This window comes from Nerophis ophidion, linkage group LG16, assembly GCF_033978795.1.
Source record: "Nerophis ophidion isolate RoL-2023_Sa linkage group LG16, RoL_Noph_v1.0, whole genome shotgun sequence".
NCBI classification, from domain to species: domain Eukaryota; kingdom Metazoa; phylum Chordata; class Actinopteri; order Syngnathiformes; family Syngnathidae; genus Nerophis; species Nerophis ophidion.
The window spans coordinates 21212776-21235254 of record NC_084626.1 but is presented as its reverse complement, the minus strand read 5'-3'; the positions used below and the strand labels follow the sequence as shown (position 1 = coordinate 21235254).

The following is a 22479-nucleotide window of genomic DNA, read 5'->3' as shown; positions in this document are numbered from 1 at the left end:
GACAGTCATTCAATATTGGTTTCCAGCCATGCCGCTTACGTGGAGTGATTTCTCCAGATTTTCTGAACCTTTTGATGATATTATGGACCTTAGATGTTGAAGTCCCTAAATTTCTTGCAATTGCACTTTGAGAAATGTTGTTCTTAAACTGTTTGACTATTTGTCCACAACTGCGTGAGCAAATAGCAAAACAGCCCATCCTTTTGTACGTGTTCTTTACTTTATGTATGTGTACTTTACTTGAAGTTTATGTTCATTACTTTATGTATGTGTTCTTTACTTAATGCACATGTTCTTTACTTTATTTACATGTTCTTTATTTTATGTACATGTTTTCTTACTTTATGTACGTGTTCTTTACATGATGTACATGTTCTTTACTTTAAGCACACATTATTTGCTTTATGTACATGTTCTTTATTTTACGTATGTGTTCTTTACTTTATGTCCGTCCATGTTCTTTACTTGATGTCGTCCATGTTCTTTACTTTATGTACACAATTTTTACTTTATGTATGTGTTCTTTACTTGATGTACATGTTGTTTACCTTATGGATGTGTTCTTTATTTTATGTACATGTTTTTTATTTTATGTATGTGTTCTTTACATTATGTACATATTCTCTACTTGATGTTCATGTATTTTTTACTTTATGTCCGTCCGTGTTCTTTACTTTATGTACATGGTTGTTACTTTATATCCATGTTCTTTACTTTATATACATGTTTTTTACCTTATGTACACATTCTTTAGTTTATGTACATGTTCATTTCCTTATGTACACATTTTCTTACTTTATATGTGTTCTTTACTTTATGTACATGTTCTTTACCCTATGTACACGTTCTTTAATTGATGTACAAGTTCTTTATAAATAAATAAATGGGTTGTACTTGTATAGCGCTTTTCTACCTTCAAGGTACTCAAAGCGCTTTGACACTACTTCCACATTTACCCATTCACACACACATTCACACACTGATGGGGGGAGCTGCCATGCAAGGCGTTAACCAGCACCCATCAGGAGCAAGGGTGAAGTGTCTTGCTCAGGACACAACGGACATGACGAGGTTGGTACTAGGTGGGCATTGAACCAGGGACCCTCCGGTTCCGCACGGCTACTCTCCCACTGCGCCACGTGTATATGTTCTTTATGTTATGTACATGGTTGTAACTTTATAGGTATGTTCTTTACTTTATGTACTTGTTCATAACTTTATGTGCATGGTTGTATCTTTATGTACATGTTCTTTACCGTATATATGTGTTCTTTAACTTAAGCACGTGTTCTTTACATTATGTACACATTCTTTACATTATGTACATGTTCTTTACTTTATCTTTATGCACATGTTCTTTACCTTATGTACCTGTTCTTTACTTTACATACGTGTTCTTTAATCTATGTACAAGTTATTTACCTTATGTACACGTTCTTTAATTTATGTACGTGTTCTTTACTTTATGTACATGGTTGTTACTTTATAGAAATGTTCTTTACTTTATGTACATGTTCTTAAATTTTGTGCTTGGTTGTAGCTTTCTGTACATGTTCTTTACCTTATATATGTGTTCCTTAACTTATGCATGTGTTCTTTACATTATGTACACATTCTTTAAATTAGGTACATGTTCTTTACTTTATCTTTATGTACATGTTCTTTACCTTATGTACACGTTCTTTAATTTATGTACGTGTTCTTTACTTTATGTACATGGTTGTTACTTTATAGAAATGTTCTTTACTTTATGTACGTGTTCTTAACTTTATGTGCATGGTTGTAGCTTTATGTACATGTTCTTTACCTTATATATGTGTTCCTTAACTTATGGACGTGTTCTTTACATTATGTACACATTCTTTAAATTAGGTACATGTTCTTTACTTTATCTTTATGTACATGGTCTTTACCTTATGTACCTGTTCTTTACTTTACATACGTGTTCTTTAATCTATACAAGTTCTTTACCTTATGTACATGTTCTTCAATTTATGAACGTGTTCTTTACTTTATGTACATGGTTGTTACTTTATAGACATGTTCTTTACTATATGTGCTTGTTCTTAACTTTATGTGCATGGTTGTATCTTTATGTACATGTTCTTTACCTTATATATGTGTTCCTTAACTTATGCACGTGTTCTTTACATTATGCACACTCTTTAAATTAGGTACATGTTCTTTATTTTATCTTTATGTACATGTTCTTTACCTTATGTACCTGTTCTTTACGTACGTGTTCTTTAATCTATGTAGAAGTTCTTTACCTTAACTACACATTCTTTAATTTATGTACGTGTTCTTTACTTCATGTACTTGGTTGTTACTTTATTGAAATGTTCTGTACTTTATGTACACATTCTTAACTTTATGTGCATGGTTGTAGCTTTATGTACATGTTCTTTACCTTATATATGTGTTCCTTAACTTATGCACACATTCTTTAAATTAGGTACATGTTCTTTACTTTATCTTTATGTACATGGTCTTTACCTTATGTACCTGTTCTTTATTTTACATATGTGTTTTTTAATCTATGTACAAGTTCTTTAGTTTATGTACACGTTCTTTAATTTATGTACGTGTTCTTTACTTTATGTACATGGTTGTTACTTTATAGATATGTTCTTTACTATATGTGCTTGTTCTTAACTTCATGTGCATGGTTTTATCTTTATGTACATGTTCTTTACCTTATATATGTGTTCCTTAACTTATGCACGTGTTCTTTACATTATGTACACATTCTTTAAATTAGGTACATGTTCTTTACTTTATCTTTATGTACATGTTCTTTACCTTATGTACCTGTTATTTACGTACGTGTTCTTTAATCTATGTACAAGTTCTTTACCTTGTCTACACATTCTTTAATTTATGTACGTGTTCTTTACTTTACGTCCCACTGGGTGTGAGTTTTCCATACCCTTATGTGGGCCTACCGAGGATGTCGTAGTGGTTTGTGTTGTGGTTTGTGCAGCCCTTTGAGACACTAGTGATTTAGGGCTATATAAGTAAACATTGATTGATGTACATGGTTGTTACTTTATAGACAAGTTCTTTACTATATGTGCGTGTTCTGTACTTTACGTGCATGGTTGTGGCTTCATGTACATATTCTTTACCTTATATATGTGTTCTTTAATTTATGCACGTGTTCTTTACCTTATGTACATGTTCTTTACTTTAAGTACATGTTTGTTATTTACTTAATGTACGCGTTTTTTACTTTATATATGTGTTATTTCCTTAATATTTTGTGACTTATACTTAACGTAAATATTTTTAACTTTACATACATGTTCTTTACCGTATGTATGTGTTCTTTAACTTATGTACATGTTCTTTACTTTATGTATGTGTTATTTACTTTATGTACATGGTTGTAACTTTATGTACGTGAACTTTACCTTCTGTACACGTTATTACCTTTATGTACGCTATGAACTAATATTTAACATAGCGCTCAGTGGTGATGCCGTTAAAAAAGGGACACAATCAATGACGATTCATTTTCTTTCAGGAATGTAACGGCACCAGGAATGCCACACATATGGAGTGCTTTGCCCCCGTACTCCTGCCATATGACATGCTGGAGGACAAGTCCGACACTGGAGAGATCTTCATTCACATGGATGGAAAAAGAAACTTGTGGAGTGGACGTTTTGACTACCATCCCGACGCCAAAGTTATCCCGTTCGAAAACGACGACAACATGCTGTACCTCAAACCTGGAGAAAATGAGGTTTCACTGCACGTAGGTTTGCACGCTGTCAAAGCTGCATGAAACACAGCGTATAATAACAAACTTTGAATATTATCTTAACAGCATCGGAAACTCAATACAGTCAACTCGTGCATGAAGATCAGGATGACCATCGGGGGTGTGGACTGCCATGCTGAGGTTCTGTTGAATGAGCTCACCTGCAGGCTTCCGAAGAACCATGTCATCCCCAGTGAGGGACTTCCTGTCAGGGTGAGATAGTAAGCTATCCAAACTTGGAGCTGCACTATTTTTAAAGGAATTCCTTTTTAATTCAGCTCACATATTGGATGAAATTAGATATTATAGGCATGTCTTGATACATATTTTTTTACTTCCAATACAATAACTACATTGGAGCTTTTGGTATTGTCTGATACAATATCAGCAGGAATCATATATACTTGTATTATTTAGTAGTGTGGAATGTTATAAAAGCTTTGATCAACAGAAATTAGTCAAACAGATAACAATGGTAGATATGAAGAACACTAACCTATTTCTTATGAACTGTTCTTTTATTTGATGTCGAGTAGTAATTGGTTTTGGTGACACCAATAATTTATGAAGTAAAGCTCATAACAAAATGACATCAATTGAATTAGATTAGATTTAGATTTAGATTTATTGGAACCTATTGGGGAAATTCATTTTCACTGCCGTACATTTAAACAATAGACATTACACATCACAAAACAAAAATAACAAAAAGACATCATACATGACCAACACATTTTCAGGCTTGTCAGACAGGTCAACCGGGCCTGCTGTTAAGGTCGGCTCTAGCTGCAGGGATAAGGCTTTCCTTGAGGCGGGCCCTCCGGTATTTGTTGGTTCTGTACCTGTGCCCTGATGGTAGTGGAATTATGTATTGGTGTAGTGGGTGACTCCTATCCCGGACTATCATTTTTGCCAGTTGAATGATGGACCTGTTGTTTAAATCTGAAATGTTGGGTGTGGGTAGGCTGATGATTTTAGCTGCTATGTTTGTAATGCGTGTGAGTTTGGTCCGGTTGGTTACAGAAAGCATGGTGAAAAAATACATGGAACAGTACAGAAGAATGGGTTGAACAATGCTTTGGTAAAGTAATAACCGGAGATGAAGTGCAACGTATAGTCCTTTAAGTTTTCGGATGGCTGACAGTCTTTGTTGACTTCTTTTTTGAATGTCCGTGGTGTGCTGATCAAAGGTGAGTTTATTGTCCAAGGTTGCGCCCAGGTATTTAAAGGTGTCAGGTATTTAAAGGTGTCAAATTTTTTAACTGTTTGTGTGTTTACGATAAAGGGGTGTTGAGGTGAGGGGGGTTGAACCATATTTCTTCTGTTTTATTGACTTTGATTGTGAAATGTTTCACTGTGTTATAATAGTCCAGGATGGATTGTCTGTTGGAGAGGAGTGTGAGAATGGCTGTTTCATATGAGTATTTTAGGTATGTTGTGGTGGGTGAGATGCTACGGCAGTCATTGGTGTAGAGCAGTGGTTCTCAAATGGAGGTACGCGTAAAACTGGGGGTACTTGAAGGTATGCCAAAGGGTACGTGAGATTTTTGAAAAATATTCTAAAAACAGCAACAATTCAAAAATCCTTTATAAATATATTTATTGAGTAATACTTCAACAAAATATGAATGTAACTTCATAAACTGTGAAAAGAAATGCAACAGTGCAATATTCAGTGTTAACAGCTAGATTTTTTGTGGACATGTTCCATAAATATTGATGTTGAAGATTTATTTTTTTGTGAAGAAATGTTTAGAATTAAGTTCATGAATCCAGATGGATCTCTATTACAATCCCCAAAGACGGCACTTTAAGTTGATGATTACTTTTATGTGTAGAAATCTTTATTTATAAATTAATCTTTTTTTTATTTTTCAACAAGTTTTTAGTTATTTTTATATCTTTTCTTCCAAATAGTTCAAGAAAGACCACTACAATTTAATAAATCAAAAACTGATGACATTGTGCTGTATTTTACTTCTTTATCTCTTTTTTTCAAGCAAAAAATGCTTTGCTCTGATTAGGGGGTACTTGAATTAAAAAAATGTTCACAGGGGGTACATCACAGAAAAAAGGTTGAGAACCAGTGGTGTAGAGTGTGTACAAGAAAGGGCTCAACACACATCCCTGTGGGACCCCGGTGTTGATGGTAAGCATCGGGGATATGTTTGAGCCCACCCCTACTGCTTGCAGTCGGTCGGTGAGGAAGTTGTGGGTGAGGTGGATCAGCTGAGGGGGGATGTTGAGCTGGTGTAGTTTCCGGATCAGTAGATGCTTCTGTAGGGAGTTGAAGGCGAAGCTGAGGTCCACAAAGAGGATCCTGGCAAAGTTGCCTGGGGAGTCCAGATGCTGGAGGAGGAGATGCTTGTTTACATTGATAACGTTCTGTTTTGGTCTGCAATATTGTTTAGTGATTACGTGTGTCTAGTTTGTGTGCTATTGAGTGCTTAGCTGTTGTGTGACTACTAGCTCCTAGTAGCCTTTAACCTACCCTGTTTACCTTTTGTAAATGATTTGACTACAAATCCCGTTTCCGTATAAGTAGGGAAATTGTGTTAGATGTAAATATAAACAGAATACAATGATTTGCAATTTTTTTTTCAACCCATATTCAATTGAATATGCTACAGAGACAACATATTTGAAGTAAAAACGGATAAACATATTTTTTTTGCAAATAATCATTAACTTTAGAATTTGATGCCAGCAACACGTGACAAAGAAGTTGGGAAAGGTGGCAATAAATACTGATAAAGTTGAGGAATGCTCATCAAACATTTATTTGGAACATCCCACAGGTATGCAGGCTAATTGGGAACAGGTGGGTGCCATGATTGGGTATAAAAGCAGCTTCTATGAAATGCTAAGTAATTCACAAACAAGGATGGGGTGAGGGTCACCAATTTGTAAGCAAATTGTCAAACAGTTTTAAAACAACATTTCCCAACGAGCTATTGCAAGGAATTTAGGAATCTTACCATCGACGGTCCGTAAAATCTTTAAAAGGTTTAGAGAATCTGGAGAAATCACTGCACGTAAGTGATGATATTACGGACCTTTGATACCTCAGGCGGTACTGCATCAAAAACCAACATCAGTGTGTTAAGTATATCACCACATGGGCTCAGGAATACTTCATAAAACCACTGTCCGTAACTACAGTTGGTCGCTACATCTGTAAGTGCAAGTTAAAACTCTACTGTGCAAAGCAAAAGCCATTCATCAACAACACCCAGGAACGCCGCCAGCTTCGCTGGGCCAGAGATCATCTAAGATGTACTGATGCCAAGTGGTAAAGTGTTCTGTGGTCTGACGAGTCCACATTTCAAATTATATTTGGAAACTGTGGACGTGGTGTCCTCCGGAACAAAGAGGAAAATAACCATTTGGATCGTTATAGGCGCAAAGTTCAAAAGCCAGCATCTGTGATGGTAAGGAGGTGTATTAGTGCCCAAGGCATGGGTAACTTACACATCTGTGCAGGCACCATTAATGCTGACTGGTCCATACAGGTTTTGGAGCAACATATGTTGTCATCCAAGCAATGTTATCATGAACGCCTCTGCTTATTTCAGCTAAAAAATGCCAAGCCACGTGTTACAACAGCTTGGCTTCGTAGTAAAAGAGTGCGGGTACTTTCCTGGCCCGCCTGCAGTCCAGACATGTCTCCCATCGAAAATGTGTGGCGCATTATGAAGCGTAAAATACGACAGCGGAGACCCCGGACTGTTGAACGACTGAAGCTCTACATAAAACAAGAATGGGAAAGAATTCCACTTTCAAAGTTTCAACAATTAGTTTCCATCCATCCATCCATCCATCCATCATCTTCCGCTTATCCGAGGTCGGGTCGCAGGGGCAGCAGCCTAAGCAGGGAAGCCCAGACTTCCCTCTCACCAGCCACTTCGTCTAGCTCTTCCCGGGGGATCCCGAGGCGTTCCCAGGCCAGCCGGGAGACATAGTCTTCCCAACGTGTCCTGGGTCTTCCCCGTGGCCTCCTGCCGACTGGACGTGCCCTAAACACCCCCATAGGGAGGCGTTCGGGTGGCATCCTGACCAGATGCCCGAGCCACCTCATCTGGCTCCTCTCGATATGGAGAAGTAGCGGCTTTACTTTGAGTTCCTCCCGGATGGCAGAGCTTCTCACCCTATCTCTAAGGGAGAACCCCGCCACCCGGCGGAGGAAACTCATTTCGGCCGCTTGTACCCGTGATCTTATCCTTTCGGTCATGACCCAAAGCTCATCACCATAGGTGAGGATGGAAACGTAGATCGACCGGTAAATTGAGAGCTTTGCCTTCCGGCTTAGCTCCTTCTTCCCCACAACGGATCGATACAACGTTCGCATTACTGAAGACGCCGCACCGATCTCACTCTTCCCCCACTCGTGAACAAGACTCCTAGGTAGTTGAACTCCTCCACTTGGGGCAGGGTCTCCTCCCCAACCCGGAGATGGCACTCCACCCTTTTCCGGGCGAGAACCATGGACTCGGACTTGGAGGTGTTGATTCTCATTCCGGTCGCTTCACACTCGGCTGCGAACCGATCCAGTGAGAGCTGAAGATCCCGGCCAGATGAAGCCATCAGGACCACATCATCTGCAAAAAGCAGAGACCCAATCCCGCGGCCACCAAACCGGAACCCCTCAACGCCTTGACTGCGCCTAGAGATTCTGTCCATAAAATTTATGAACAGAATCGGTGACAAAGGACAGCCTTGGCGGAGTCCAACCCTCACTGGAAACGTGTCCGACTTACTGCCAGCAATGCGGACCAAGCTCTGACACTGATCATACAGGGAGCGGACCGCCACAATAAGACAGTCCGGTACCCCATACTCTCTGAGCACTCCCCACAGGACTTCCCGAGGGACACGGTCGAATGCCTTCTCCAAGTCCACAAAGCACATGTAGACTGGTTGGGCAAACTCCCATGCACCCTCAAGAACCCTGCCGAGAGTAAAGAGCTGGTCCACAGTTCCACGACCAGGACGAAAACCACACTGTTCCTCCTGGATCCGAGGTTCAACTGTCCGGCGTAGCCTCCTCTCCAGTACACCTGAATAAACCTTACCGGGAAGGCTGAGGAGTGTGATCCCACGATAGTTGGAACACACCTTCCGGTCCCCCTTCTTAAAGAGAGGGACCACCACCCCGGTCTGCCAATCCAGAGGTACCGCCCCCGATGTCCACGCGATGCTGCAGAGTCTTGTCAACCAAGACAGCCCCACAGCATCCAGAGCCTTAAGGAACTCCGGGCGGATCTCATCTACCCCCGGGGCCTTGCCGCCGAGGAGCTTTTTGACTACCTCAGCGACCTAATCACCAGAAATAGGAGAGTCCACCACAGATTCCCCAGGCACCGCTTCCTCAAAGGAAGACGTGTTGGTGGGATTGAGGAGGTCTTCGAAGTATTCCTTCCACCGATCCACAACATCCGCAGTCGAAGTCAGCAGAACACCATCTGCACCATACACGGTGTTGATAGTGCACTGCTTCCCCTTCCTGAGGCGGCGTATGGTGGTCCAGAATTGCTTCGAAGCCGTCCGGAAGTCGTTTTCCATAGCTTCCCCGAACTCTTCCCATGTCCGAGTTTTTGCCTCCGCGACCGCTAAAGCTGCCCGTCGGTACCCGTCCACTGCCTCCGGAGTCCTATGAGCCAAAAGAACCCGATTAGTTTCCTCAGTTCCCAAACATTTATTGAGTGTTATTAAAAGAAAAGGTGATGTAACACAGTGGTGAACATCCTCCTTCCCGATCTACTTTGGCACGTGTTGCAGCCATGAAATTCGAAGTTAATTATTATTTGCAAAAAAAAAATTAAATTTATGAGTTTGAACATCACATATCTTGTCTTTGGAGGGCATTTAATTGAATATGGGTTGAAAAGGATTTGCAAATCATTGTATTCCGTTTATATTTACATCTAACACAATTTCCCAACTCATATGGAAACGGGGTTTGTAAAATAGGAGAAAAGTCCAAGCTTGTGTGATTATTGGAGGATTTTTAGATGCTTCCTGGCTGCCCAGGTTTGCACAAGTAAACACGCTGCAGGACTGCTTGTTTCGGACTTTATATCACACATTTTATTTGTTCTATATAATCACATACTTGATTACATTTTGATGATATAAAAATCCATATCTGATTTCAATATTAGACTGGTACACGCCTGCCTAATATTGTGGCTGAACAAAACATCTTACGAACGACTCACAAGAATGATCTGCCGCCATAGGTCTCTGTAAACGGGGACCTCCATGACGTCGGCACTGTCCTCTATGAGGACGTCAATAATGATTTAATCATCGCCGGCATTGTGCTGGCTGTCATCTTCGCCTCAGGGGCAGGCGCTGGAATCGCCTTAATTGTGATGAATCATTTGAAGAAAAAGAAGAGAGGTGAGGAAAAAAAAGTTGTCCTGTTTTATGTCATCTTGGTTGTTCCCTTTCAGCAGTACTTAGTGATCACATTTGTGCTTCCAGCCATCATCGAGAATCGTTTATCAAGCAGGCTGTCCAGGAATCACTTGGGCGTGCATAATGACCTGTCCCCGACAGGCGACTACAGACAGAGTGAGACATCAATGCCATTTTCCCCTCTGATCGTTTCTAGATGAGGTCAATCTACACCAGCCCACTTTTCAGCAAACATTATTAGTGCATCATTTCTCCTTAATTGATAATGTAACATACAAATCAAACTTGGAGGTACTTTAGAGTAGTCACTGTACGGCCTTTTCAACAGTACAGATACATTATATAATCCACTCAGCCATTCTTGTCTAAGTAATAGGGAGGTGTGACATTAAGCTGATAAAATACCTGCTTGAGTTATACAAACATTTGATATTTTGCAGTGTGGAATGTTACAAAATGTTTGATCAAGTGAATTTTGTCAATTAGAGAACAATGATAGTTATGAAAAACACTAGCCTATTGACTGTCAAGTATGGACTTACGCTGCATTTAAGATGAATTAGAGTAGTAATTGTTTTTTAGTATTTCCAATTAATAGCATAAGTTGAATGATGCGGACACGTTTGTTACTGGATACTTTCTGGTTTGCTTCTGCCTTGGAGACTTTGTATGTGTATGTAATATGCAACTATAATTATTTGATACTGTTTATATTGACAAATGTGCTGTTTTGAATACATCCATCCATTTTATACCGCTTGTCCCTTACGGTGTCGTGGGAGGTGCTGGAGATTATCCCAGCTGCACACGGGCGGAAGTCGTGGGTACAGCCTTGACAAGTTGCCACCTCATCGCAGGGCCAACACTGCAATATTGTTAAATTATTATCACATTTGTTTAGCTTGTGTGCTATTGTGTGCTTAGCTGCTGTGTAGCTGTTAGCTTCTTGTAGCCTATAGCCCAGGGGTCAATAACCTTTTTGGCTGAGAGAGCCATGAAAGCCAAATATTTCACAATGTATTTCCGTAAGAGCAATATAACATTTTTCAACACTGAAGACAACTAAATTCGTGCATTTTTAAGTATGACGAACATTTGTAGAGTATAATAAGTGTCTTATTCTTTTTAACAACATTGTTATTATAAAAGTTAACCAATAATACATATAATACTTCTTACCATTAATGCGACATCTTGAACAGGTGCGGTAGAAAACGGATGGTTGGATTAAATTGCATGAGAATGTTTTATAATTTGAACGTTATTTTTGAAACTGTGATTACCAGCCGAATTATTCATTACTTATCGTGTTAAGCAATGTCAGGTAAGATTTATCTGAGAGCCATATGCAGTCATCTGGCTCTAGAGCCATAGGTTCCCTACCCATGGTTTAAGCATTAGACACCTTTTTACCTGCACCCTGCCTCCCGCTGTTTCCCACATCTACAAAGCAATTAGCGACCGACTGCCACCTACTGATATGGAAGACTATTACACGGTTACTCGGCATAGCTCGGTTGGTAGAGTGGCCGTGCTAGCAACCTGAGGGTTCCAGGTTCGATTCCCGCTTCCGCCTTCCTAGTCACTGCCGTTGTGTCCTTGGGCAAGACACTTTACACACCTACCCTCAGTGACACCCACACTGGTTTAAATGTAACTTAGATATTGGGTATCACCTTGTAAAGCGCTTTGAGTCACTAGAAAAAAGCGCTATATAAATATAATTATCTGCGAGCCATATGTAGTCATCAAAAGAGACACGTCTGGCTCTAGAGCCATAAGTTCCCTACCCCTGCTATAGCCTAACAGGTTTACTTTTTGTAAATGACTTCACTAAAATACAAGGAAAGACCAAAGTTATTGAAGGACATTTAGATGTTAACCGGCTGTCCAGCTTTGCACAGGACTTCTTGTATTGGACATTATATCACACATTTTACATATAATCTGATACTTGTTGTTTGGATGATATCAGAACAATATACAGTATCAATATCACATCAGGAAACCCTTAGCTTTTGAGTGAAGCCTGGCACTGGTAACATCGTGACCTGGGACTGAATGAGTGTTGCCGTCACAAGGGAGCTGTAGATTCCAACATTTACTGTGATATTGTAGTTTCATAATGGAGGGGTGGAAGATAATTCCACGTAAAATTTTAACACTCAATACTCACCTCTGCCACCCTGTTGTGTTGGAAGCAATTGTCTCTGTCAATTGACACGCATCTGATTATCTGATTTATGCAATAGCGTACATATGCTGACCCTATACAAACGGATAAATGACTCATCAATCATTACAGCTGGGAAGCGGTAAAAGAGGATTTTGTTTTACGTGTTTTCTTTCCACCAGCTTCCAACCAGACGACGACATCAGGAGGATTGGCCTTCCAAGGTATGCTGTACGCCGCCAGCCACGACCACCTGTCTGTTCCACTGATGCCGCAGGACAACATCTCCATGGTCAGCCTCAGCTCAGACCTGCTGGAGGAGGTCAAAGATGTCCTCATCCCCGCTGAGATGCTCAGAGTTGAAGATAGCCAAATTATTGGGAAAGGCGAGTCTTTTGGACCTGACTTGTGTCGCACCCTAAAGGGTTTTTTGTCATTTGCTTTTCTTCTCATGTAGGCCACTTTGGGACGGTTTATCATGGATATCTGAAAGACAGCAACAAGCAGGAGATCCACTGTGCTGTTAAATCCCTGAACCGTATGTTTTATGATTATGAAATGTAATTAGAGTGGGGCAAAAAAGTATTTAGTCAGACACCGATTGTGCAAGTTCTCCCACTTAAAATGATGACAGAGGTCTGTAATTTTCATCATAGGTACACTTCAACTGTGAGAGACGGAATGTGAAAAAAAATCCAGGAATTCACATGGTAGGAATTTTAAAGAATTTATTTGTAAATTATGGTGGAAAATTAGAATTTGGTCAACCATTCAAAGCTCTCACTGATGGAAAGAGGTTTTGGCTCAAAATCTCACGATACATGGCCCCATTCATTCTTTCCTTAACATGGATCAATAGTCCTGTCCCTTTAGCAGAAAAACAGCACCAAAGCATGATGTTTCCACCCCCATGCTTCACAGTAGGTGTGGTGTTCTTGGGATGGAACTCAGTATTCTTCTTTCTCCAAACACGACGAGTTGAGTTTATACCAAAATGGATTCATGGATGATACAGCAGAGGATTAGGAGAATGTCATGTGGTCAGATGAAACCAAAATAGAACTTTTTGGTATAAACTCAACTCGTTGTGTTTGGAGGAAGAAGAATACTGAGTTGCATCCCAAGAACACCAAACCTACTGTAAAGCATGGGGGTGGAAACATCATGCTTTGGGGCTTTTTTTCTGCTAAAGGGACAGGACGATTGATCCGTGTTAAGGAAAGAATGAATGGGGCCATGTATCGTGAGATTTTGAACCAAAACCTCCTTCCATCAGTGAGAGCTTTGAATGGTTGACCAATTACTTATTTTCCACCATAAGTTACAAATAAATTCTTTAAAATTCCTACAATGTGAATTCCTGGATATTTTTTTTCACATTCTGTCTCTCACAGTTGAAGTGTACCTATGATAACAATTACAGTGTGAAGACTCTTCTTCGGCATTGTAATGCCGGTGTGGTTTTCCCGTGGATGCGTCGAAGCAGAACACAGCATAGGTAAGATAAAGGGTATTTATTTAATAACAAAAGTCTATGAACAAAAATACTGGTGTAAAGAGAAAAAGTAAACAAAAGACGCTAGCGTGAAAGCTAGGATAAAACAAGGAAAACTAGAACTTGGTACGAGGACACAAAAGAGTAAACAAAACATTTAGCATGAAAGCTAGACAATAAAGTGGCTTGGCGTGAGAGCTAGCGAGAAAATACATACGAATGATGAGAGTCGTCACTGATGCGCGTGGGCAAATTAGGATCCGAGAATGAGTAAACAGAAAAGGTGAGCTTAAATAGGAGGGTGAAAATTAGTAGCAGGTGTGCGGGGCGAGACTAACAGGTGGACTGATGTGTAACCATAGTGATGGACAAAAACAGGAGATAAACGGGTCAGACAGAGAATGAAAAAACAAACACGTGAAGATCTGAGCAGCAGATCGCAACAGTATTCCCCCCCAACAAAAGACAGATACCAGATGTCTTAAAAAACAAACAAAACTTGAACCCCCTCCCCAAAACCAGAAAGTTCACAAACGAAGGGAGGGCGGAGGGAGGCCACGGTGGAGGGTCGCCAGATCGCATGTCCCCGAATCCACCGAGGACACATCATGTGGCGGCGGCGGGTGGAACGCTGCTGCCGAAAAAGTTTTGGCGGGCGACCTCGAAAAGGCCACATTAGTGGCCGCCTCGCAGGATGAGGTGCCCGGCGAGGCGGACGACCCGGGCACGGCCACATCCGTGGCCGACATGGAGGAGGGAGTATCTGGCGAGGAGGATGACCTCGCAGAGGCCACGCCCGTGGTCGACGTGGTGGACGACGCCTCAGCACCGAAATCCCAGCAGGCTTGGAAGCAGCAGACGAGGGTGCGGGGACTGCAGCCAAAGCAGGCCCGAGTGCAGCTGGCGAGGATGATGCGGGTGCTGCAGCCGAAGAAGGCGTCGGAGGCGGCCTGGGAGCCGCAGGAGTCGTCGGAGGCGGCCTGGGAGCCGCAGGAGTCGTCGGAGGCGGCCTGGGAGCCGCAGGAGTCGTCGGAGGCGGCCTGGGAGCCGCAGGAGTCGTCGGTGGTGCTGGTGTGGGCTCCAGCCCCGTCGTCGACGCTGGTGTGGGCTCCAGCCCCGTCGTCGACGCTGGTGTGGGCTCCAGCCCCGTCGTCGACGCTGGTGTGGGCTCCAGCCCCGTCGTCGACGCTGGTGTGGGCTCCAGCCCCGTCGTCGACGCTGGTGTGGGCTCCAGCTCTGGAGCTGTTGCTGGAGTCGGCTCCAGCTTTGGAGCTGTTGCTGGAGTCGGCTCCAGCTTTGGAGCTGTTGCTGGAGTGAGATCCAGGTTAAAGTCTGTAATTGGTATGAGAACCAGTTCTGGGTCGGAGGCTGGTGTGAGAACCAGGCTAACATCAGTTTCTGGTGCGAGAACCAGACTAGAGTTCAAAACTGGTGTGAGAACCAGGCCCGAAAAAGCTGCTGGTGTGTGAACCAGGCGAGAGTCGAATTCTGGCGTGAAAACCAGGTTAGTGTCATGTGCTGGTGTGAGAACCAGACTGGGAGCAGGTGTCGGCTTCAGCCGAGGAGCAGGTGTCGGCTTCAGCCGAGGAGCAGGTGTCGGCTTCAGCCGAGGAGCAGGTGTCGGCTTCAGCCGAGGAGCAGGTGTCGGCTTCAGCCGAGGAGCAGGTGTCGGCTTCAGCCGAGGAGCAGGAGTCGGCTTCAGCCGAGGAGCAGGAGTCGGCTTCAGCCGAGGAGCAGGAGTCGGCTTCAGCCGAGGAGCAGGAGTCGGCTTCAGCCGAGGAGCAGGAGTCGGCTTCAGCCGAGGAGCAGGAGTCGGCTTCAGCCGAGGAGCAGGAGTCGGCTTCAGCCGAGGAGCAGGAGTCGGCTTCAGCCGAGGAGCAGGAGTCGGCTTCAGCCGAGGAGCAGGCACAGGGGTCTGCCGAGGAGAACTAGGGGACTGGCTGTGAGCAGGACTAGGACTATGATGAGTGATAAGACAAACACTAGGACTCGGGCAAGGACTTGAGAGAGGACCAGGACTTACAATCACACTAGTGCTTTGAGAAGGGCTTGGGCAACGACCAGGACTTACAGTCATACCAGGGCTTGGGCAAGAACTAGGACAAACGGTCAAACTAGGGCTTGGGCAAGGACTGGGACTAACAATCAAACTGGTGCTCGGGCAAGGACTAGGACAAAGACTAGGACTTACAGTAACACTGGGGCTCGGACAAGAACTTGGGTAAGGACTAGGGTTCGGACTAAGACCACGAGGGGAATCAGTACTAATATTACAAAGGCAAGAAACAAGACTCGGGACCGGACTCGAAACAGGACTCGGACTACGGATCAGTCTACGAGTGGAACTAGGACGACTACGAGAAAGACTAGGACTACAACTAGAATCAGAACGGAAACTCGGACCAGGACTTGGACTACGACTCAGTCTACAAGTCGGTCTACGAGTAGGACTAGAGCATGGGCTACGAAGAAGGCTGGGACTCGAACTCTGAGAGAGACTGTGACTAAAACTAGAACTAGGGCACAGACGGAACACAGGTGGAGGAGGTCTAAGAGGGCGTGACTTGACCGGGGAGAACACCGGTGGAGGAGGTCTAGGAGGCCGTAGTGGTATAACAGGGGTAAACACCGGTGGTGGAGGTCTAGGAGGCTTAGTAGTTTTAAGAAGAGGTAGCGTCTGCCCTACCTCCGCAACACAGCTATAGGCCGTAGCCCCCCCCTCCAGACGGGAATCCCAGACCCGTTCCCTGTGGTCAGGGACTGACCATAAGGGAGGGTGGTGGGAGGTTTGGAGGCAGGCAGACCCCTCCCCTCTATATTGTCCAGAGTGTCCCTTTGAAAAGGGAGAAAAAACCTTGGACTTGGGCAGAGAATGAGGTTTAAACGGTGGGTTAGAAGAAAAACTAGGTGACTGAGGTTGACTAGAATAATAAGAAAAAATATCCTGATACTTTTGTATCTTATTATTAATGTTATTGTCATTTGAAAATGGCTGAGAAAACGAATCTTCCCCAAAAAATTCCTTGTTGATGCCGTCATCATCGGAAGACGGGTTTGCGTTACCGGGGGGCGTCGACGAAATGACGTCATCTGCGCGGGACACAAGTTGGGAATTTGCCCAGTCGGTAAAACTGTTAGCAAAGTGTGTTATTGGGTCCCCAAACAATGGTGTAGGGGTTTTGTGTGCTGACTGTAGGTTGCTGTGTTCGTGAGGAGGGAGACATGGAGTGGGCAAGTCACTGTCGCCCGACGAAGCCATACTTCGCGGCTTCCGCCTACGCGGACGAGCGCGAGCGCTGCGGGAGGGAAACTCACCGCTCCCGGAAGCATCGATCGGAACCAGTTTTCCCTCCAGGTCCCACATCATGCTTTCGTCTGGATTGCATCGGAGAGTTTCAGCCTCCATCGCTCGGAATACCCTCCATGTGCCTTCGTCGAAGGTCTCCTCGTGGTTGCCAGACGCGGAAAAACTTTTTAATGCTCGGATCCTACTGTGAAGACTCTTCTTCGGCATTGTAATGCCGGTGTGGGTTTCCCGTGGATGCGTCGAAGCAGAACACAGCATAGGTAAGATAAAGGGTATTTATTTAATAACAAAAGTCTATGAACAAAAATACTGGTGTAAAGAGAAAAAGTAAACAAAAGACGCTAGCGTGAAAGCTAGGATAAAACAAGGAAAACTAGAACTTGGTACGAGGACACAAAAGAGTAAACAAAACATTTAGCATGAAAGCTAGACAATAAAGTGGCTTGGCGTGAGAGCTAGCGAGAAAATACATACGAATGATGAGAGTCGTCACTGATGCGCGTGGGCAAATTAGGATCCGAGAATGAGTAAACAGAAAAGGTGAGCTTAAATAGGAGGGTGAAAATTAGTAGCAGGTGTGCGGGGCGAGACTAACAGGTGGACTGATGTGTAACCATAGTGATGGACAAAAACAGGAGATAAACGGGTCAGACAGAGAATGAAAAAACAAACACGTGAAGATCTGAGCAGCAGATCGCAACATACAGACCTCTGTCATCATTTTAAGTGGGAGAACTTGCCCAATCGGTGTCTGACTAAATACTTTTTTGCCCCACTGTATAAGAGCATGTCTGATAAAGTATGGCTTGTGTCACAACAACAGGCATCACAGATTTAAAGGAAGTGGACCAGTTTCTCAAGGAGGGGATCATCATGAAGGGCTTCCACCATCCCAACATTCTCTCGCTGCTTGGCATCATGCTGCCTAAAGAAGGGCTCCCCCTTGTGGTTTTGCCTTACATGACGCACGGGGATGTGCGACATTTCATCCGCTCGCCTCAGAGGGTAAAGTGGAACTTGTGACTGTCTGTATTTTTTTTTTTGCTGTCTTTTTGTAATTTTCGGTGTCCAACACAGAATCCAACTGTTAAAGACCTGGTCGGTTTTGGACTGCAGGTTGCCAAGGGGATGCAGTATTTAGCTCAGAAGAAGTTTGTGCACAGAGACCTGGCTGCACGGAACTGCATGTGAGTGATCATCATGTACACTAGCATAATGTTTCTTAACCACAGGATCATTGAGAGGGCCGACAAAAAATATCTGTTTCTCAGCTCTGGTCAGTGTGGGCTGCAGCGCTACTCAGTTGTAATACACTTTTCCACCGCTTGTGGCAGTAATGATAATATCAAGCAAATAGAAGACGCCTGGACCTAAAGTCATGGAGAAGTTTCTTGAAGGGGAACTGTACTCATTTTGAAATTGTGCCTTTCGTTCACAATCATTATGAAAGACATGACAAAGGACGGATTTCTTTTAATGAGTTCTAAATGATAGATACAATTAAATTAAAGTCTGCTTGCAGTGGAGCCAATAGGAGTATTCCGCCAATAAGAGCCAATAAATAACCGTTCAAAAAGTGCATAGAATACTCCATTTACATTTTGTGACTTTGATATTAACCAAGTATTAGTTATATTGTTATTATAAGCGCTAACGCAGACAAACTATTCATAGCAACGACACAATCACTTCCATGGTGTTTATGTTTACATCATCGAGTGAACTCCTGTTTCCTTGCTTCCTTTCTCCCTGTAAGTTTATTGTAGATCATAAATCATGCATCTCACCTGGACAGTAGAATGCTGAAAATATAATCCGACGAGTTAGGACACTTTGACCACCATTTAGGACCTGGAACTGGCTAGAACAACACAAAATGCGCTTGTTCCCCCCGATTCCCCAACTCTTTTCTTTGTGAGGAATATAGGCACCATTGTAAGCAGACATTTGATCGACTGTATTTATTATTTAGAATGCATTAAAAAATCCATACACCGTCATGTTTTGTGAACGATAGAAACAATTCCAAAAGAAGTGCAGTTCCCCTATAAGCGCAAAAATTATGACTAAAATTATGAAGCTGTATTTTCATTTGCACTTTCATTTTATTGACCGTTTAGTTAAGAAATATATGAATTTTGTTTATTTATTTTAGTACAACATTATTGTATGTAAATTTATTTTTAGTCATTTTTTTTATGCAGTATATTTGGTTAATACTTATTTTTCTAATCATCCTGACCTCGCTCGTGGATGATGATGGGGATCAGAATTGGCAGCATAAAACACAAGGCAGTGTACTATTTTGACTCGAGTGTCGACCTGATTTTCTTGTCACAGGCTGGATGAAACCTTCACAGTGAAGGTGGCCGACTTTGGCATGGCGAGGGACATCTACGACAAAGAGTACTACAGCATTCAAGACCACAAACGAGCCAAGTTGCCCGTCAAGTGGATGGCCATTGAAAGCCTGCAAACACAAAAGTTCACCACCAAGTCGGACGTGGTGAGTAAAATGTACCCCGATATATACAGCGGCATAGTCAAATTAAGTGCAATATAAGTGTACATAACAATCAGAAACATGTTAAAAAAAATAAAATAAAAAACACCAGGCAAGCCAGAGCTTTTCTTCATGTCACTCACACTAGTGACATGAGAAGTGCTGCGGAGAAACAGAGACCCTCTGTAAAAAGTGTCTGAAAGGCTGTTACCAAACAACAGAAAAAGAGCTATGATGCCAAATAGAAGATAATGTTTGATCAGTGAAGCGCAGTCGACTCCCAAGCAGCTGATAAATGACATATATATAAATATCGTAAATATGACCAACTACTTTTTTCACTAACTTCATTCATGCAACTTGTTGTGTGTGTTGGAAACCGACATACTTTTGTTCACTCTCACTTAATCGACACCCTAACGTCATTAAAAGTAGAGAGAATATTAAGTGTGTGTGTGTGTGTGTGTGTGTGTGTGTGTGTGTGTGTGTGTGTGTGTGTGTGTGTGTGTGTGTGTGTGTGTGTGTGTGCGCGTGTGTGTGCGCGTGTGTGTGCGCGTGATTAATTTCTTTGACTAACTTTTGAAAGAGTCACCTTATAAGTGTCATGACGGAGAGGGGGTTCGCAGCTTGCTGCTAAGTTTGTTCTCCCGGGATACAAATGGACTTTTGCGGACAAGGGTAGCAGGTAGGAACATATTTAATTATTCACTAACGCTCAACAAAGTACAAAAAACAGAAAACAAACCAAAGGCAAGCGTGCCTATCGCACGCGGAAGCTATGGCAAAAAACTTAGAACATGAAACTATAGACATGAAAACACCTAACCAAACAATGGTAAAGAACAAACAAAACTTACTGTGGCATGAAACAAATAATTAGGAAAACTTGGAATCGGACATGGAGCGAGCAGCGTGAATTAAGCAATGGCATGAAAAGAGCATGAAACTGTGACATGAAAAGATCAACATGAACTATGGTATCGCGTGAAAACAAGCAATGACGCCAGGACGAGTGACTGGCAAAGACAGGCTTAAATAACAGTTCCATGCTGGTAAGATTTTCATTGTACGGCAAACTGTCTGTTTAACTATGCATATGACAATAAACAATCTTGAATATTAAATCTTGAATCTAAATAATGTTAACTTTATTAGAGCAGGTGCGTGTCCCGAACTCAGAGGCAGGTGAAACTAATAAGTCGCCATGGACACTAAAACACACAAGGGTGCAAAAACAGGATCTAATGGAGTCTTAAAACTAACAGAAAATAACAAAAACATGATCCAGACCACAGATCATGACAATAAGTGATAGATATGCGTCCATGTGTGTGATCAATCAGTATCCCTATAGTGTCATACATACATAAGTTATACATGTCAGCACAATCGGTTTATTTCACTCTGAAAAAAACCCTACCATTGATTGGTTGCGGACAATGGGACTAATCCAAAAAATCAGATTATGAAAATCTTTTTTTTTAATTTAAATTGTTTTAGTTTAAAGGAAAAATGTTGGAGTTGTTTCAGTATTCTTAACAACGCCTGCATATTGATGATAAGTCATCCTATCGAAAGCTCTTTTCTTTGGGCTCACCTCCTAATCTAATAATGTGTCTTTAGTGGTCCTACGGCGTGCTGGTTTGGGAACTGCTGACACGAGGGGCCAGTCCATATCCAGACGTGGACCCTTATGACATCACACATTACTTACTAAAGGGTCGTCGACTTCCGCAGCCGCAGTACTGCCCCGATTCCCTGTAAGAGTCTTTCCACACTATTTCGCATGAGTGTTGGACGACAAAAACAACAATTTATTCCACAGCTACACCACCATGCTGGCATGTTGGGACCCGGAGCCTGAGCACAGACCAACGTTCCACAGCCTGGTGGAGGACGTGCAGCACATCCTGTCCTGTCTCGTAGGAGAGCACTACATCAACCTAAAGGTCAACTATGTCAACCTGGACCAGGCGAGGCCTTACATGCCACTCACGCCGTCCGCAGATGAGGCCGAGGGCTCTGAGTCGGACACGGACGCTCACGCCGGCAGCTGAGGGACAGCTGTAAAGACTTGGAAAGATCCAACTCACGGAGGACGAAGAGAAGATTTATTTATCACCTGTTGAAATCGTGGCAGCTCAGACGCTCGTTTAAAAGACTCGTTGCTTACTTTTGTGTGTGCGTTCTGTTACAACCAGTGAATCCTGCAAAAGAGAGCTTGAAAAAAATTAATTGAGGCCAAATGAATGTAAAGCTACCACTTAAATCAGCATTAAATGAATGAGCAAGAACAAAACAATATATATATTTGTTCTGTAAAAAAATAATATGCTTGAAAATGGCAGAGGGATTATCTTCCCCGGCCGGATCCTTTTTTAATGAAGATAACGTGCAGGAAACCCACAATAATGCATGTTTTTGGCCACATTTAGACCAATGTATGCATTTAGAGAAAACAATGGCCAAAGTCTTTGTTTTTTGTTGTTTAAACCAAACCATAACATAAAACCAAACTGCTCTTATCATCTAAGACATTAGTGTTGTGTCGTTCGCGAACGATTCGTTCGAAAGTACGAATCTTTTGAGTGAACGTACTGAACCGAATCACTTCATGAACTGATTCGTTCCTTTCTCAGTTCAGTTAGCTCCGCCGCGACCATGCCGGTATGAGTGGAACTGGCGCATTCTGTGAGATCACTGAACCCTCGACGCAGCCAGCTACTCTTCATAGGGGCGGGGGGAGGGACTGAGCGAACGATTCGTTCACCGCGGATTAACGACGTGAATGACTCAGTGAACGACAACGCTCTCG

The 22479-nt window shown here is 42.6% G+C and overlaps 1 protein-coding gene across 2 annotated transcripts in view; it reads left to right on the top strand.

Moving 5' to 3' along the window:
• Positions 1-22197, top strand: part of LOC133535128 (macrophage-stimulating protein receptor-like) — a 51806-nt gene extending 29609 nt beyond the window's left edge. The window contains exons 11-21 of one of the 2 annotated variants that reach the window (XM_061874641.1): positions 3527-3760; positions 3833-3979; positions 10006-10168; positions 10253-10342; positions 12542-12745; positions 12817-12897; positions 17985-18166; positions 18239-18348; positions 19502-19667; positions 21288-21424; positions 21490-22197. In XM_061874641.1, coding sequence (XP_061730625.1) covers positions 3527-3760; positions 3833-3979; positions 10006-10168; positions 10253-10342; positions 12542-12745; positions 12817-12897; positions 17985-18166; positions 18239-18348; positions 19502-19667; positions 21288-21424; positions 21490-21721 — 1746 coding nt within the window. In that variant the 3' untranslated portion in view covers positions 21722-22197. Of the gene's footprint in view, positions 1-3526; positions 3761-3832; positions 3980-10005; positions 10169-10252; positions 10343-12541; positions 12746-12816; positions 12898-17984; positions 18167-18238; positions 18349-19501; positions 19668-20250; positions 20350-21287; positions 21428-21489 lie in introns of those variants that run through there. The other variant, XM_061874642.1, reaches the window with a different exon arrangement.
• The last annotated feature ends 282 nt before the right edge of the window (positions 22198-22479 follow it).